The sequence below is a fragment of the Lolium rigidum genome, chromosome 1 (assembly GCF_022539505.1).
Source record: "Lolium rigidum isolate FL_2022 chromosome 1, APGP_CSIRO_Lrig_0.1, whole genome shotgun sequence".
In the NCBI taxonomy this organism is placed as follows: Eukaryota; Viridiplantae; Streptophyta; class Magnoliopsida; order Poales; family Poaceae; genus Lolium; species Lolium rigidum.
Genome location: NC_061508.1, coordinates 122,189,768 through 122,205,835, shown reverse-complemented (window position 1 = coordinate 122,205,835; position 16,068 = coordinate 122,189,768). Strand labels below are relative to the sequence as shown.

Genomic DNA, 16,068 nt, shown 5'->3' with positions numbered 1-16,068 from the left:
CTTGAGAAGCTATCCCACAAATCAAGTATGGATAGATCTGTGGTCCAAACAACTGTATTGATGAAGCTGCTCCTTTATCATCCCCCAAAATTTTTGGAGAAGCGACATTGGAAAAATATGTGTGTCGCCATCTTTTGAGTTTGCTTGCAAAGGGGGCAAATACCACAATTGTTCCAACCACGTTTTTCAAGAAGGTTTGCCATCCATAGCCAGTTTTGAATGGCCAACCATGTGAAGAATTTGACGTTTGGAGGCGCCCAAGATTTCCACACAACCTTGTTGAAAATGGTACAAGTGGCCCCATTAGAATCGCGCCTTGTAAGCCAAACAAGGTGTGTATTCTCCATTATTAGTTGTTAAGTTCCATACAATGGAATCCTCGATATCCTCGTCTAGGTGCACATTACTAAGCTCAATCAAAAGATGCATGAAATCATGAAAGTTGTTCAAGGAGACGTTGGCATCCAATTTGACCTTTGCAATCCATGCACCTCTTTGTAAAGCTTGCTTAGCCTTCCACCTTTTCCTAGAGGAGTCCTCAACAATTAGGAGAGCAATATCTTTTGGCTTCTGAACATGGAAGGAGAGCCCCAAAAAGGTTGTCGAAGCGTAGAAGATGTCCATATCCACCGAGTCACAAGGGTTGCCAAGGCCTACCCAAGGCTTACTGGGGTCCCTCCATTCAAACCATGGCCATCGCAATCGAAGAGCACGGGCGAATTTCTCGAGGTGAAGGATCCCAAGACTGCCGAGAAGCGTAGTCCTACAAACCGCCTCTCAATTTACTTGCACTAGCCTCGGTGATATGTTGGTGTGCCGGTCTAAGGAATACACGCTCCACCTTATTCATGCTTGTGAGGCGACTCCGCGGGATGTGTAGAGGTGTGAGGTGGAAGCTAGTAGCTTGCAAGTGAGGACGGATTTGATAGGAATCCTGCGACCCGCTCCACTGATGTTCTTGCCATCCCATGTTTTGCCGATCCCCCTCCCATTTTATCCTCGAGAGGTTGGACAAGTCTAAATCGACCGAGGTATCAAGGTAGGTGCATACGAAATACTCCCTCCGTTCCTTTCTATAGTGCCTATTGTATTTTGGCACGGAAATTAGCGCAAGCAATTTTTTGACACAAAATCCCCTAGCGATCTTAGAAACAAAATAGGAAACTGAAATCAGATCTCAGAAAATAATCTTGTTTCCATAACCGAGCGCGCCATATACTCCCTCTCTCCCGCTATTCTTTCCATAATCAGATTGGTTTCCACATTTTCTGGACGAGAACAGATTGGTTTCCTGATTTACTGGACAGGAACAGATTTGTTTCCAGATTTTCTGCATGGAACATATCGTTGGAAGGGTTCTTTGCAAAAAAACATAGCTTTACTCTTATATTCTGAAACAAAAGCAAAAAAACAATAGGCATTATAGAAAGGAACGGAGGGAGTAACTGGCTAATCGACGAAGTTAAAGCGTACATACTAGAAAACGAGGGCTAGCTAACAAGGGCCGGCTAGATCAGCTGGCTGTAATTATTTATGATGATGATGATGATGATTACTTGCCACCAATCGCGCGGTCAAGCTTAATTATGTGTACATAGCACTCATATGTCGTACCAATCAGACAAGACGGCCACGAAATCTGGCCGGTGAAACACGCTACCGCGCGAACCTGGTGTCGTGACAGACGGTATCCGGCGTACGCACCAGGATGCACGACATGTCGACTCATCGGATCCCGGTCGATCGTCCGACCTGGGCGGTGTGTGCACGTGAAACGCGCTGAGTCGTTGTAAAAACGGTGGCCTCTGCACGCTCCAGCCGGACGGGAGGCGATGGCTGGTTGGTTCACTTTTGGTTGGTGTGCGTGTGGATAGCAGCTACAATCGCGCGTGAACTGACCGTCACAAAGGTTGGCACTCCATGCCCCCGACAGGCTGCACGCGGCGTCTCCACATAAATGAGCTAGCGAGCTGGCCACAAGTCACACACACGCCAGCACCCACGCGAGAGGCGAGCGGTTGCGAGTTGGGCTTACCTTGCCAGACCTCCCTAGTCCCTCCCGCCTGGTAGTACTGCCGTCGTAGCCATCGATCACCTTCAGCCGTCAGCCATGAGGGGGCACGGGGAGGAGGCGGCGGCGCCGCTGCTGGAGGCGAAGGGGGCGAGCCGAGGGTCGACGGTGGCGTCGGAGTGGTGGGCGGAGTGCAAGCTGCTGTGGCGGATCGTGGGGCCGGCCATCTTCCAGCGGGTGGCGCTCTACGGGATCAACGTCGTCGCGCAGGCCTTCATCGGCCACATCGGCGACCTCGAGCTCGCCGCCTTCTCCATCGCCTCCACCGTCGTCGCCGGATTCAACTTCGGATTCTTGGTAAGCATTAAGCAGTAGGCACACGCACATATACAGCTGATCGTAGTCTTAATTAGGGGGAATTCACGGAACATGTATGCCCGTTGGGTTTACACTTGCTCCTTTGATTTCTTATCATCCATGTGCTTGGAGCACATCGAGAGAGACGATGAAAATCTTAGTTTTGCTTACTAATGACTAACACGAGTCAGCGGCCGGAATGTATTTTTTCTTAATTGCAACCAACTCACGAGTCACGAGTCACGGCTAACACAAATCACAAAGAAATCGAACGTTTCGTCACATTTTCCTTGGTTGCACCCTTTTATGCACAACTACAAAAACCCATAGGAGTATTTTCTTCTTGACAGTTAGCGAAACCGTTAGATTACCACCAAATTATTCCGTGTATGTCACGCTCCCTTGTTTTGCAATTCGCAGTTTAGATTACGGTTATCGAGGCCGGTTATTGTGGTGCTCCAACCTCCAATTATAGTAACTTCTATTAGTACTCCTCCCTAAACTAATGCAATGTCAACGGTATCACGACGCTAGCTAGAGTCTAGCCTCGTGTTGATTTCACCAGTATCGGACACGCACGTGCCATGCGGTTGTCGGTGACACGCAGGCTCGCCATCTACTCGATCGATCGATCCACGCGTTCGTCGTTGGTACAGGCACTGCAACATGATCGACACGGTAGCTTCCAGCTTTTAATTTCGTAGCAACTAAGCTGGGTCTGCTCCATGACCTAGCAGGACGGACGGGGTTTCATTTCTTGTGTAAGAAATAAAAAAAGAAAACAGCGGTGCACTTGGCGAACGATTGGACCCGTGCGTCTGCTGTTTCTCTGTCCCTCCGGCCGGCACACGCAGCCCCTGACAAACAAGTACTCTGACTGAATGACCCAACGTGCGTGCGTACCTCGCAGTCGCGTGTCTGCATTGTGCTCAACTGCTCATGGTCGGCAATTATTTGGCAACTTGATCGTCATGGCTCACGACTTCAATGTCAAACGATTTACATTACTAAACAAAGTTAAATTAGCTACACAAATAAGTAAAAAACTAGTGCAATGCTTGTTGTGTGCGTGTGATAATCTGTGATTATGTTGGTGGATTTTTTTTTCTTTGAGAGGAAGATATCAAGTGTGAAGCAACATTTATAGGTTCCAAAAACCATCTCAAACTTCGTAAAATCATACAGTACTTAAAACATAAAAGCAAATGTATGTAATCTTATGCTTGGCAATTCAATAGAACGACTGAATTTGTTTTTAACTTCCTCAGAGTTTTGAGCATGAGCTTGAACATCACTCTCCTACCCTATGGTCATTTTTGCATTTTTTTTAAAGAACTTGTAAACAAGTTTGTTTTTATATTGTGTTGTCGCCATAATATACAACATAATATGGTCTACACCTCATAATTTCCCGTTCCTCCATGGTACAACTTAAGGCCTCGCTTGGAATGTCGTTTTGTTACCAAAACCACTGGATTACACTGAGCTGCCCTACTTAGCATCTTCATAAAATAAAAACGACCGTGTTAAAAAAACAACAATCCAAGCGGGGCCGAAGGAGCTGGGTACGCTTAACGACCATGAAATTTGAGGGAAAACAGTAGTGTAGTTCGTGTATGCATGATTGGATTTTTTGTGGACTGTAGCTGTCTTCGTTTTAGTCAAGGATTGTAGCTGTCTGAATACGGTGGCCCAAAGGGATGTCGGCTTCTGTTTCCGTAGAAAAATACGTGACTACGGCTCAGGAGAACGATAGCATGGATGATGGAGATAGTGCAATGGATGCTGCCAAATAAACCAAATAGAAATCAAATTCAGGTTTTTGTCCCTTGGCCGCCGAGCGCTGATGCCGTCTTGCAGCCCCCGACACCAACTGCGCAGGGCCAGGCTACATTGTGGTCACTGTCTTAATTCGGCCACTTCGTCATGGCTTACGTACGGCATCACATATCTACCCTACGATACAACATTTTTATCCACTCGTACAGCCGTGCACATTTCGCCATCAAATGCCACAGCTCAAACCTTCTGATGTACTCATCTTAGTACTTCAGTTCCCACACGAGTATAGAGACCAAATGCCTGTTTGGTTTGTTGCCCCAGCTCATCCTACCAAAAAATTGGTTATGCCAAATAACCTCCCACATGTTTGGTTCATTGCCAATTATTTGGCTGCCAATGGACTAGTTGTTTCCTTCACTAGTTCGCCAAAAATTTGGCATCCCATGGGCGGCAGAATCCCACGCCAAAAAATTGGCTCACCAATTTTGGTAGGCCTGGTGTAGGCACAATCCAAACGCACCACAAAACTTCCATCCGTATTGAGCGGAATCTATATCTATATCTATACCTAATAATAAAGGAGCTAAGGTTTCTGCCAAAATTTTCGTCCAACAATTTTTTGGACCGTTTTGCCCTCCCACCAAATCGCATAATACGGCAAATTGCCACCGTACCGGTTCGTTTTATCTTATCCTCCGTGCAGAATTGCTCTGCGCCAACCGACGCGAGATACAAGCCGCACGCCCGGCCTGCTCGGGAAGGTGGTCCAGGCGGCACGTCTGCCGCCGGCCAGGCCCCCGCCACCAGCGCCCCTCCTTTCCTCGCCGGCATTACTTTCCCTCCTCCCCACGACGATGCCCTGCTTTCCCTCCTCACGCACGCCCCCAATTAGGATTCTCTGGCGGAACGGGACAAGGGGGCGCGGGATCGAACGGGAGGCGGATGGCGTGGGCGAGTCATGGGACTGGCAGATTAACCGAGTCGGTCCCTAGATCGAGACTGCGTTGAACCAGATCGAGAGAGGATGGATGAGCAGATAGGAGGGATGAGCAGAGAGGGGTCGGGGCAGGTGCGGTGGCGGCGCATGGAACGATCGAGGCCAGATCTATTGTTTCGGCCGGCATGGCTTCCCAGGCCACGGAAATCAAGTGAAGCTGTTCAGGTTGGTGATGGATTGATTGGACAAAGGAATTATCGTAGCTGCTGTTGCTATGTGGAGCAGAGCATCTCTTCGACAATAAATTGATGCGTATGCGGGAAAAAAACGAGGTAGCACCAGAACTGCACATGAGTTTGGATCTCAATGGTTCGGCTATGGCGAACCGCCTGCCAACGAAGGCGGCGATGCCGGCGGCGGGGGCGATGTGATCTAGGACACACAGTCGAGCTGCAGGCCTCTCCGTATCGTCAAGAGATCGAAGGGGAGCTCCAGCGCGAAATCGATTTCCCCTGGTCCTCCCGCCGTGCAACGGAGCTACGCGGGATTGTGCCCAGATGCAGAGGGGAAGAGAAGGGAGCCGGGATGAACTGATGTGCATGTCCAGGCTCTCGGTGGCAGATGCTAGCGGCAGGTGCGGCGACCGGCGGCACTGCCCCCATCCCCTGCAGCGCGTGGGTTCATCCGCGTCGTCCCCGTCAAGGGTCGAGCTCAAAGCCGTTCAGACGCAGCTGTAGAATAACCGTCAGGTACCGAATGATGTGCGATTCCTCTCGCATGTGTAGATGCAGCTGTGACCGCGTGAGACAGCTAATCCTGTATACGAAGTAGCAACAGCATCCATTGTACAACTGGTGCGCCGGCTGCTGCTTGTGGGAGTCGAATTAGTCGATGCATCCATGTTATTGCTCTGTTGCAATTTTGTTTCTTGGCACACCTTGCTGTTCCTATGTCTTTCAGCTGAGCTGGAATTTTTAGCTCGATTAAAACTGACCTTAATTTATGGGTGCCATTTGCAGTCCTAAACTACACAAGATATTGGTATGTTTTTTACATTCTCTTTTTGTTGTTGGCTTCTGTGTCTTTCATCCGAAAGCTTATCCTTTATTTATGGATACCATGTGCGATTCTCAACCAAACTTGATTGTCTACCATGTGCCATGCAACGGTTGTGCAAACCAGAGCGTGGTTGAGCTGATGAAGGAACTAGGATCAAGTGATACCAGCAACTGACCATCTATGTACCCAAAGCATAGTTGAGATGCAGATAGATGTCATTCTTTTCTATGTGCTTTGCTTCGGTGTGAGAGATAGTTAAAAAAGAGAACACCGAGATATTTGATAGATTTTATTACTTACTATTTCATAATTATAAACTACAGAGGTACTTTTGGTAGTCACAAAAAATTAATATAATACAGGGAGTGAGATTTTCCGCTTACATCGAAATGTGAGTGCAAACCAAATAATTTTTTTAGAGAGCTCTCCAAACAAATATACTATCTCTGTCAATTTTTAGATGTCAAAAGTTTATCTAAATTTGAATGTATCTAGACATTATTTTAGACATAGATACATTCAATTTTAGATGAACCTCCCGATACCCATTAATGGACGGAGTATATATATAGAGTTAAATTTGCCATTTTCGTTGGACCATATCTAAGGAAAGAACTCTTTCGTACCATTTTAAACCCGTTGCAACGCACGGGCACTTTGGCTAGTATTGGAATAATAGCCATTCTTCTGTTGTGTTGTGTACTGTAAATAGGCTTGTCAGTTGTGATAGTAGTGCATTAGTAGCAATAGTGTCAGTTGTCAGCTAATGCATCAAACGCACTCCATTATCTTTTTGCACGGCAGCATCGTGCATATGCTTCATTGTCTTTCCTGTTTCCAAATAGTAACTATTGCTTGATGCTTCAGTAATGACAGATACAGAAATGACAATTGGCATGAGCATATTTTGCAGTGTAAGACTGTTTATCCTTTTATTGCTGATGCTTCAATAATGACCGGTACAGAAATGGTAGATTCTCTCTTTTGCGGCTACCTTATTAGAAATAAACCACTGGTTTCATATGTAGCACATGCACACTTTAATATATGGGGTTAATTGGATCTATTTTAAGGAATTTCTGCACAATTAAATCAATTTCTGCAGCAAATATGTACACCTTGGAAGTTGCATGCCATATATGTGTGGCATGTACATCTAAGTAGATCAAGATAAGTTAGCCTTTTTCTAATTTCTAATTAAATAAATTGAGCTGAAAAAATGTGATGCATCTTTCGCAGCGGTGGTGCTAAGATAAGCAGGGAGCGATGCCGAAACACCTAACTGGGTCTAGCACTTGTAGAGTCAAAATTGGTGTATTCCTAACTTGCATCATGGTACTACCCAAGTTTATGTCATGTCACTTGACAACATAAGCAAAATGTTGCTCCTATGGGACAACAACCTGCTGCCACCGTCAACAGAGATTCAGATTCTAAGTATAGCTTTATTACAATCCAGACCACAGACTAAAAGCCCCCCAGATCACTTCATGACGGCAAAACTAATCCAGGCGTCCGAACATCTTCCGAAAGATTGCACCCAGAAAGCAACACAAGCTTCAAGCACCAGAGTAGTTCGCAGGCGCACCATTCCTGAGCCTCTGAGCACGCATCAGGTTGGACGCCGTCTCCCCTAGATGCAGTAGCTCCTTGCCTTGCTCCGTATGCAGCCCTGCCCAATACATTAGCAAAAGATGAAGCAAAAAAAAAAAAAACTCATACTCATCTCCCAATGGCAGAGATGACAATCATATAGAACTCATCTCCAAATGGCAGGAAAGCATGAAACCATTGCCAAAGCCTACCACAGGTCGTTTTGACAGCAATTTGTGCCCAGAATCTTACCAATAGCCCCACACACATCTGGCCGACACTGAAAGAACGAATGATTAGCATGACCCAGTACCAGCTATCACGCTAAAATGCTACTCCTACTTCAAGAAACAGTTGCGTAACGTGTTTGTGACCACGGTAAATGATCAATGCTGATGTGGATTTTCTTCCGTGTGATACTGACAGCTGGGCATGGCGAGCGCGCTGGAGACGCTGTGCGGACAAGCATTCGGCGCCAAGAAGTACCACATGCTGGGAATATACCTGCAGCGGTCGTGGGCCGTGCTCCTTATCTTCGCCCTGGCACTGACGCCGACGTACGTGTTCATGGAGGACCTCCTGCTGCTGCTCGGGCAGACCCCGGAGCTCTCCCACCTTGCCGGCAAGATGAGCCTCTGGCTGCTGCCGCAGCACTTCGGCATGGCAATGCTGCTCCCGCTCACACGGTTCCTGCAGAGCCAGCTCAAGAACTGGGTGACCGCAGTCAGCGCGGGGGTAGCACTTGCCATCCACATCGTTGTCACCTACCTGCTCGTGCACCACTTCCAGCTCGGCTACGTCGGGGCCATCGCTTCGGCCAACATGGGGTGGTGGCTCGTCGTGCTGGGCCAGTTTTTCTACGTCATCTGTGGCGGGTGCCCACTGTCGTGGAAGGGGTTTTCCATGGAAGCCTTCGCCGACTTCTGGGACTTCATCAAGCTCTCCACTGCCTCTGGCGTGATGCTTTGGTGCGTCCATTAATTCATTACCTGCTCTTAGAACAGTGCACTGATTAGAGTAGCACGAAAGAAAAGTTTCCTGAATCATTGACGTCTATATGTTCATCCGCAGCTTGGAGAACTGGTACTACAGGGTGCTGGTGTTGCTTACAGGGTACCTGCCAAATGCTGAAATCGCCGTGGATGCGCTCTCCATATGGTAACTAGCAGCTTCACATAAAAGAAATTTCCCTTACAATTCCAAATCTGTCCTCATCTCTAAAAGAGTACAATGGATTGATTACTGGCCCAAATGTAGCTTGACGATCAATGGATGGGAGATGATGATTCCTCTAGGATTCTTGGCAGCAACTGGGTACGCACACTGAACTCAAGCACAGTGTCATTTGGTGGATAGACTTAACTAACAAGTAGCAATTTTCTGAAAATAACAGTGTGCGGGTGGCAAACGAGCTTGGCGCGGGTAGCGGCAAGGGTGCGCGCTTCTCAATCATCGTTTCCATCACCACCTCCGTGGTTATCGGCCTCGTCTTCTGGTGCCTCATCCTCGTCTACAACGACCAGATCGCACTCCTCTTCTCGTCGGGCAAGGCCGTGCTCGACGCAGTCCACAACCTCTCCTGGCTGCTCGCCTTCACTATCCTCCTCAACAGCGTGCAACCCGTCCTTTCAGGTGAGCTGGACCTCACTTGACCGGACCTGTGGTTTTCTACCTTGTTCATAGCTCTACATGACACCGGAGATGCTAAGCGCTGCAATGCGGCTGTTGTTGGTTGCAGGGGTAGCTATTGGGTCAGGATGGCAAGCGCTGGTCGCCTACGTGAACATCGGATCCTACTACTTGGTTGGAGTTCCCATCGGTATCATACTGGGTTGGCCCCTGGGTTTCGGAGTCCGGGTAAGAATCATCAAAAGCAGAAGAGTAACGAATGGGAGTTTGGGTTGATCCTGATCTTCTGATTATGCCTAAATTACAGGGGATTTGGTCTGGGTTGATTGGTGGAACTGCTGTCCAGACGCTGGTATTAGCCTATCTGACCATGAGATGTGACTGGGATGAAGAGGTGCACAACTCTTCTTTCTTCCTCGCTAAAAGTTATTCTTGTCATAACATGAACTGGAAAATTTCCGCTTATGTGTAGTAGTTATCAGGTTTTTCAGTTTTTGTAGTAAAAGTCATTTTTGTTACTTGAGGATCTGAGATCATTGCTTATGTGGTTGCAGGCAAACACAGCCAGTACACGAATGAGGAAATGGGCCAGCACAAAATGAAGCTACTCAACATTATTTTTGAGGACACAAACGTGGTGGACATTGAGCCAGCAGATGGCACATCACTTCATAATAATAAACAGAAAACAAAGAATCAGCACTTATGGTAGAAAATTGATCAGAACAGATGATGTGCATTGCAACCGAAGAGTTTGGGAGAAATTGTGGGCAGCTGTTCCACTGGGGACCAGGCAGGCAGTTTCTGAACCTACCTGCTTGTCAGTAAAACTTGAGTGCTGTCAGAAGAGCTCAAATTATTGTTTTGGAGGAACAGTATATGTTGTCCTGCTCATTTGTAACCTTGAAACGCGCATTTTGCAAGAAGGTTGCCGCACGTACGTACCAAGTTCCATTTTGGTAGGGAATTGCAGGACAGTATACTGTATATATATATATTATGTGGCTAACTAAAAGCTTGAGGAAATGCCAATCATGATCCGTCGCCCATGTGGGCACTAAATTAAGTTCAATGTGAATAGGTTGGGTAATATTTTTTTTCAAGTCATATTCAGATTGCATTTATGTTTCTTTTTCCAAAACAACACCATGAATTTCTATGAGAAACTAAGACCAAACCTAACAGACAAAAGGAATTTGGTTAAGTTATTTTGTGTACCTGCAATATAGAAGAACTCAAAACATCCCAGGTGAATAATATATTGAGGGCTTTTGGGTTGTTTGGTTCCACAGGCACCCAATAGACAACCGAACAGTTTTGCCTATTAGTTTCCGTCTTTTGATTTCAATACAAAAGTTGAGAAAGCCAAATGCCAACACACCTTAGATTTATTGTTATGCACAGCAGACTTATTTGCCAGTGTTGCAAAGCCGACCACTTTTTGCAAAGCATCTGAAATCAGCAACCCATGTGCCAGAATCTTAGTTTCCTGGTTCCTTGTTTACTTTCTTTCTCTCCTTGTTTTTGTTTCTTTATGTTTTTGTTGGGATGCATATCTAGTCTACCCCAACTTGCATGGGGAAAAGGCTTTGATGTTGTTCTTGTATCCGCAGTACAAGAGATGATCTTCCCCTCAGTTACCAGCTTGTTTCCAGTCCCCCGCTGCGTCCAGCTTAACAAACAAAATTTCTATGTACATGGAGTTAGATTTGCAAACTGGTCTTCATTTCCAGGAAATGCCTATTTCAAGATGACTCACACAAAGGCAGTCGATGACCAACCAAGCATGATGGTCTGTATTTTACAAAACCCAACCCCACGGACAGCTTTTGCAAACTGGTCCTCGTTCAGATAATCAACTCCATATATGGTATTTGATCTCCAACCATACCTTGATTTGCAAAGGATTCACAAACTCTACATATGCCAACGAATATAAACAGCAGAGCTCAGCTGTACCAGTGAATAACACCCCTAAATTACAGTGGAATATTGTCTATTCTTCTTTCCACATGCGAAGCGTACTTTATACTATTCATCTCCAAGAACCATTGAAGACAAGGGTTCACCAAATGTGACCAAGCAAGCATACACTCCCTATCAATTCAGGTCACACTTTAGCAACACACTAGGCTCTTGCACTTGCTTTGTTATTGTCCATGCCCACCCAGTAGTGAGAATGTATCATCAATCTATCTTCTGTCTGTACTGCAGAATTAGTACCCCTTCAAAGATGGAGCTTGCTGATTTTGCAAATACTATGCCATGGTGTGTACTGATTCCTTGCTTGCTAGGACATAAATCTTCAGCATATCAGTTCTGTTCAATTGTTTGGTGTCCCTTCACATGTCAATATGTTATGCTGCACGCGAACAATATCTAGCGCTGCTTTCTTATTGATCCTGCTGCTCTGCTGGTGCTCCATGTAGTCCCTGTACTTGATTCCTCGGAACTCCATGCCCTGGGGGCAGACCGTGCCAGCTCTGGGACTGGCTCGACGATGGCATCTAGGCATGGTCCGATCATGCTAACAAACGACATCCTGGTATGCTCACCACGGACCAGTGCACGGTGGACCACAGCCTTGTACCTTCCATTGCTCACAATCTGCACCCAAATGTATAGGAAATGGCCATGTATCATGTAGTGTTAGTACAAGTAACAGGAGTTTGTGAATAGAAATATATTTAACACTGAAAATTACTCAGATACCTCCAACTGATCACCGGTGATAATGAAGAGTGAGCCTGGAAGAGGCTTTGCGAGGAGCCACTGCCCATTGTAGTTGACTTCGAGGCCATCAACACCATTTTGGAAGAGCACAGTGAGAAGGCCATGGTCAGAGTGAGCCGAAATTCCCATAACCCGATCTGATCCAGCATATGGTGGGTAATTGTTCCCAACAAGGATCTGGAAGCAGGACTCAAGGTTTAGGGCTTCAGAAACCCGACCACCGTCAAGTTCCAGGCTCTTAGAGATTGCCTGCGCAAGCTCCAGCAATAGCTCCCGCGTGCGAATAGAGTACTCCATAGTGATCTCCCTAACGTTTACAGTGTATCAAATAATGTTTTCACGCAGGTCATCAAAACAAAGGTGTGAAATAAGACATGGCGTTAGTTAGTGGTTTGTGCCACCTCAAGCAGTGTCGGTGCTAAGAACAGTTTGCAATGTCAACTGACATCAGAAACTGTGCAAAATACTCTTACTTTTTGTGTATTCAGCACAAAATTCATACAATTATCAAGAGTTTAGATGGATTGAGATTGACATGGCAGGGTTGAAAGTTTAGCACTGAAACCGACCTCAAGTTTGCAGGCTTTGCAGGACAGTGAAACTCAGGGTGAGCAACCATCTTCACATAGTCCCTCCGACATACGGCATCGTCAACATCAGAGTAGAACAAGCCTGTTCCAATACGTATAGGATCCTTTGGGCCAGCAGCAATGTACTCTGCCTTCTCCTCCCTCGGCAAGCTATACAGTTCCTTACACGCCTCCATCACTCCTTCCTGGAGAGCCTCGGGCACTCCATGGTTAATCACCTTCACGCCAGATCAGACAAAAAGACTATTAGTCTCACCACTGAAAAGTTGCTACCATGTAGCATTCTTCTACCCGCAAAAAAAAAGTACTGGAGTAGTATTCTTCAGTGGTAGTGTCGAACCATGAAGAAGCCCCAGTCTTGGCAGGCCCGGCCGAGGTCCCGGATCGCCCGCGATTGTTCCTGGGCGTCGCCGTTGAGGAGGATGTCTAGGTCGATGACGGGGATGCCGTCCCGACTGGATGCACCGGCACACTCGGCGCTATCTTCAATTGGACGGCTGGGGAAATGGCCGTGAGACGGCGACGCCATGGCTGTGGAGTGACGGAAAGGGGAGAGTTTTAGAGCCAGGCAGCGAGCAGAGCAGGTTTCAGAAGACCTGCCGCAAGATTCAGGTGAGGGGGGCCGAGTAGGGTTTCCTGCACGAGCGAGGAACAATCGACGGTGGCGGCCGCCGGTGAGGAAGGGTCAAGAGCCCAGTTTGGGAGAGGAATCGAGGAAACGGAAGCGGGTGAGCGCTTGGCCAGAGAGATGCGGAGCACGAGCACCGGCTTCCTCCGAATAGGGCTCCGCTCACGGAAACTGCAAACGGAGGCAGGTGTAGTCTTTTATATTTTTTTTAAAAAAACGAAAATTATATTTTAGAGTTTCAAAAACTATGAAAAAAGATCCTAGATCTAATCAATGGTGTATTTTACAAGTGAGCTAATTACACCCGAAGTACACCATCTTGTAGCTAATGTGATAGTTTGGTCCAACAAGTTGTAAACCGTGAGACCGTCGTCCACGATCTTTGGAAATGCGTGAAGGTTTGGTCCTGGCGAATCAGAAGGCGACGCGTGGATGGCTAGGTGGTTTTTGTCGCGCGTGGATGGTTTTGCACTTACCCCCCTCGGTCGGCCGAACCATCGCCGATGCCCCCTCCCCTGCGCTGATTTAGGCACTTCCTTCTTCTTCCCTCCTGTCGTCTTGGCGCTTCGCTCCTGTCGTCTCCACGCCGCCGTGAGGAACTGTCGCGCCGCCGTCATGCCGCCGGAGCTGCGCGAGCGGATGTGGAACGAGGATCCACCTCCCTATGGTATGCTATTCCTCGAGTCCCTCCTCTATATCCTTGTGCCTTGTTCTCTCCGCGTGTACAGTAGTGCCCGTCGACGCCATGGATTCAGAGGTTTGTGGTTACTTGTTGCGCCATGGGCCCCGTCGAAGCACCATCGTCGACTTGTTCAAGAGCAGGTGGTAGGAGTCAAATCTGTGGGTTGCATTGGACATTTGTAGCCGAGTTGTTGCTGAAGAACAAGGCATTGTTGTCGTTCAATATGAGAATCAAAAGCACCATTGTTGCATATTGTGTGTTGTTTAGCTTACTATAACCCCTGTGCATGGAGTAGAATAGAAAAGTTTCAAAATTCTGTTCGTTTGTAGATTCCTTAACTCTGAATTTTCTGACTGGAAGTGTTGCATGCTCTGTCTGACTGAAGAATTGCCCAATCTTTAGGTGTGCATCAGATTGTATTAATTTATCATTGTTTGATTTTCAGTGGTGCATAATGTGACTGGTTCAGGGTACTTCTCTTTAGAAGTATGCCACAATGGATTTTTCTGTGGATTGGGAGAAAGGTTGCAGTATGTTGATGATACAGTTTCAGTGTTTGATTATCTCAGTGCTCATAGTTGGTCCAACTTAGTGCTTGATGAAATTCTGGGAATGCTTGGATGTTTGAGGGATCATAAAGTACATGTGTATTGGTTGTCTCCTGGAAAAAATCTGAAAGATGGTTTGCTACCAATTGTCAGTGATGCAGACATGAATGAGATGAGGAATGCAGCAGCTACTGATAACACTCTGGTCATATTTGTGGATCACACAAATTTTCTTGGAAAAATTAGAGCTGAGATTGTCAAGCAAAATGTTGCAAGAGCAGGAATCACAAAACCAGCTCCACCAATCAGAAGTCCAACTCCATTAGTTGGTAGACCAGCTTCATCTGGTGCAAGACCTGCTCTATCTGAGGCATCACTTGTAGCTGTTGAGATAGTTGAGCAAGGAACTCTGGCTGATTTGGATGATGACTCTAACAGTGGAAGTGACTTTGAGATATATGACAGTGACTATGATGCAGAGAAAGGAGATGATGATCTGTTCATTGATAATGTAGACAACAGTGTGAATGACAATAATGAGAGAGCTGTGTTTGTAGAAACTGAAAATGAAGATGCACTAGAAGATAGAGACCTGCATTTGGTAGATGATGAAAGGCAGCAGCTACAGTTAAAGTTCAAGGAATTTAATCCAGAGGTTGACATGGATTCTCCTGTATTTAAAATAGGGATGAAGTTTGCAGACATAGAGGAGGTTAGACAAGCAGTCAATGCATACAGCATCAGAAACAGAGTGAAGATAAGGAAAATAAAAAATAACAGAGCAAGAGTTCATGCTGTTTGTGATGAAGGGTGTCCATGGTTTCTCAAGGTTGGCACTGATTTTCAGAGATCAGGTGGTTTTGTGGTAACTGCTTATGAAGATGAGCACATGTGTGAGAGAGTCTATGAAATGAGGGCACTTACTGCTAGGTTTCTATGCAAGAAGTTTATTGATAAATTCAGGGACAACCAAAAAATGGATCTGCAAACATTTGCTGCTAAGGTGCAAAGGGAGTTCAATATGTGCCCTGATAGGTGGAAGCTTGGAAGAGCAAGAAAAGAAGCTATGTTGGAAATCCATGGCAATGAGGAAGCACAATTCAGTGTACTAAGGGATTATGGCCAAGAGCTAAAGAGAGCTAATCCAGGAAGCACATTCTTTCTATCAACTAATTCTTTCAAAGATCTAAGCAGTGGCATTGTCAAGGAACATTTGGCAACAATGTATTGGTATTATGATGGCTGCAAAAGAGGTTTTCTCAGTGGATGCATGCCACTAATTTGCATTGATGGTTGCCACATTAAGACAAGGTACAAGGGAGTACTGTTAACTGCAGTTGGCATTGACCCAAATGACTGCATTTTCCCCATTGTTTTGGGCATGGTTGAGGTAGAATGCACAAGTGCATGGGAGTGGTTTCTGACAACCTTGAGGGATGACTTGAACATCAGTAACACATCTTGCTGGACTATAATGAGTGATAGGAAGAAGGGATTGATTAATGCAGTTCAGAAGGTT

At 46.4% G+C, this 16,068-nt stretch overlaps 1 protein-coding gene and 1 pseudogene across 1 annotated transcript; one reads left to right on the top strand and one right to left on the bottom strand.

The window, feature by feature from the left end:
- Nucleotides 1–2,185: 2,185 nt before the first annotated feature.
- LOC124667580 (protein DETOXIFICATION 27-like) lies at nt 2,186–10,434 on the top strand. The gene is made up of 8 exons (XM_047204873.1): nt 2,186–2,368; nt 8,166–8,707; nt 8,811–8,897; nt 8,997–9,053; nt 9,133–9,371; nt 9,478–9,596; nt 9,676–9,762; nt 9,923–10,434. Exons 2-8 carry the CDS (start codon nt 8,172–8,174, stop codon nt 9,968–9,970), a joined length of 1,173 nt encoding a protein of 390 aa, XP_047060829.1. The 5' UTR covers nt 2,186–2,368; nt 8,166–8,171; the 3' UTR covers nt 9,971–10,434.
- A 652-nt stretch (nt 10,435–11,086) lies between these two features.
- On the bottom strand, nt 11,087–12,903 carry LOC124681479 (annotated as a pseudogene).
- Nucleotides 12,904–16,068: the final 3,165 nt, after the last annotated feature.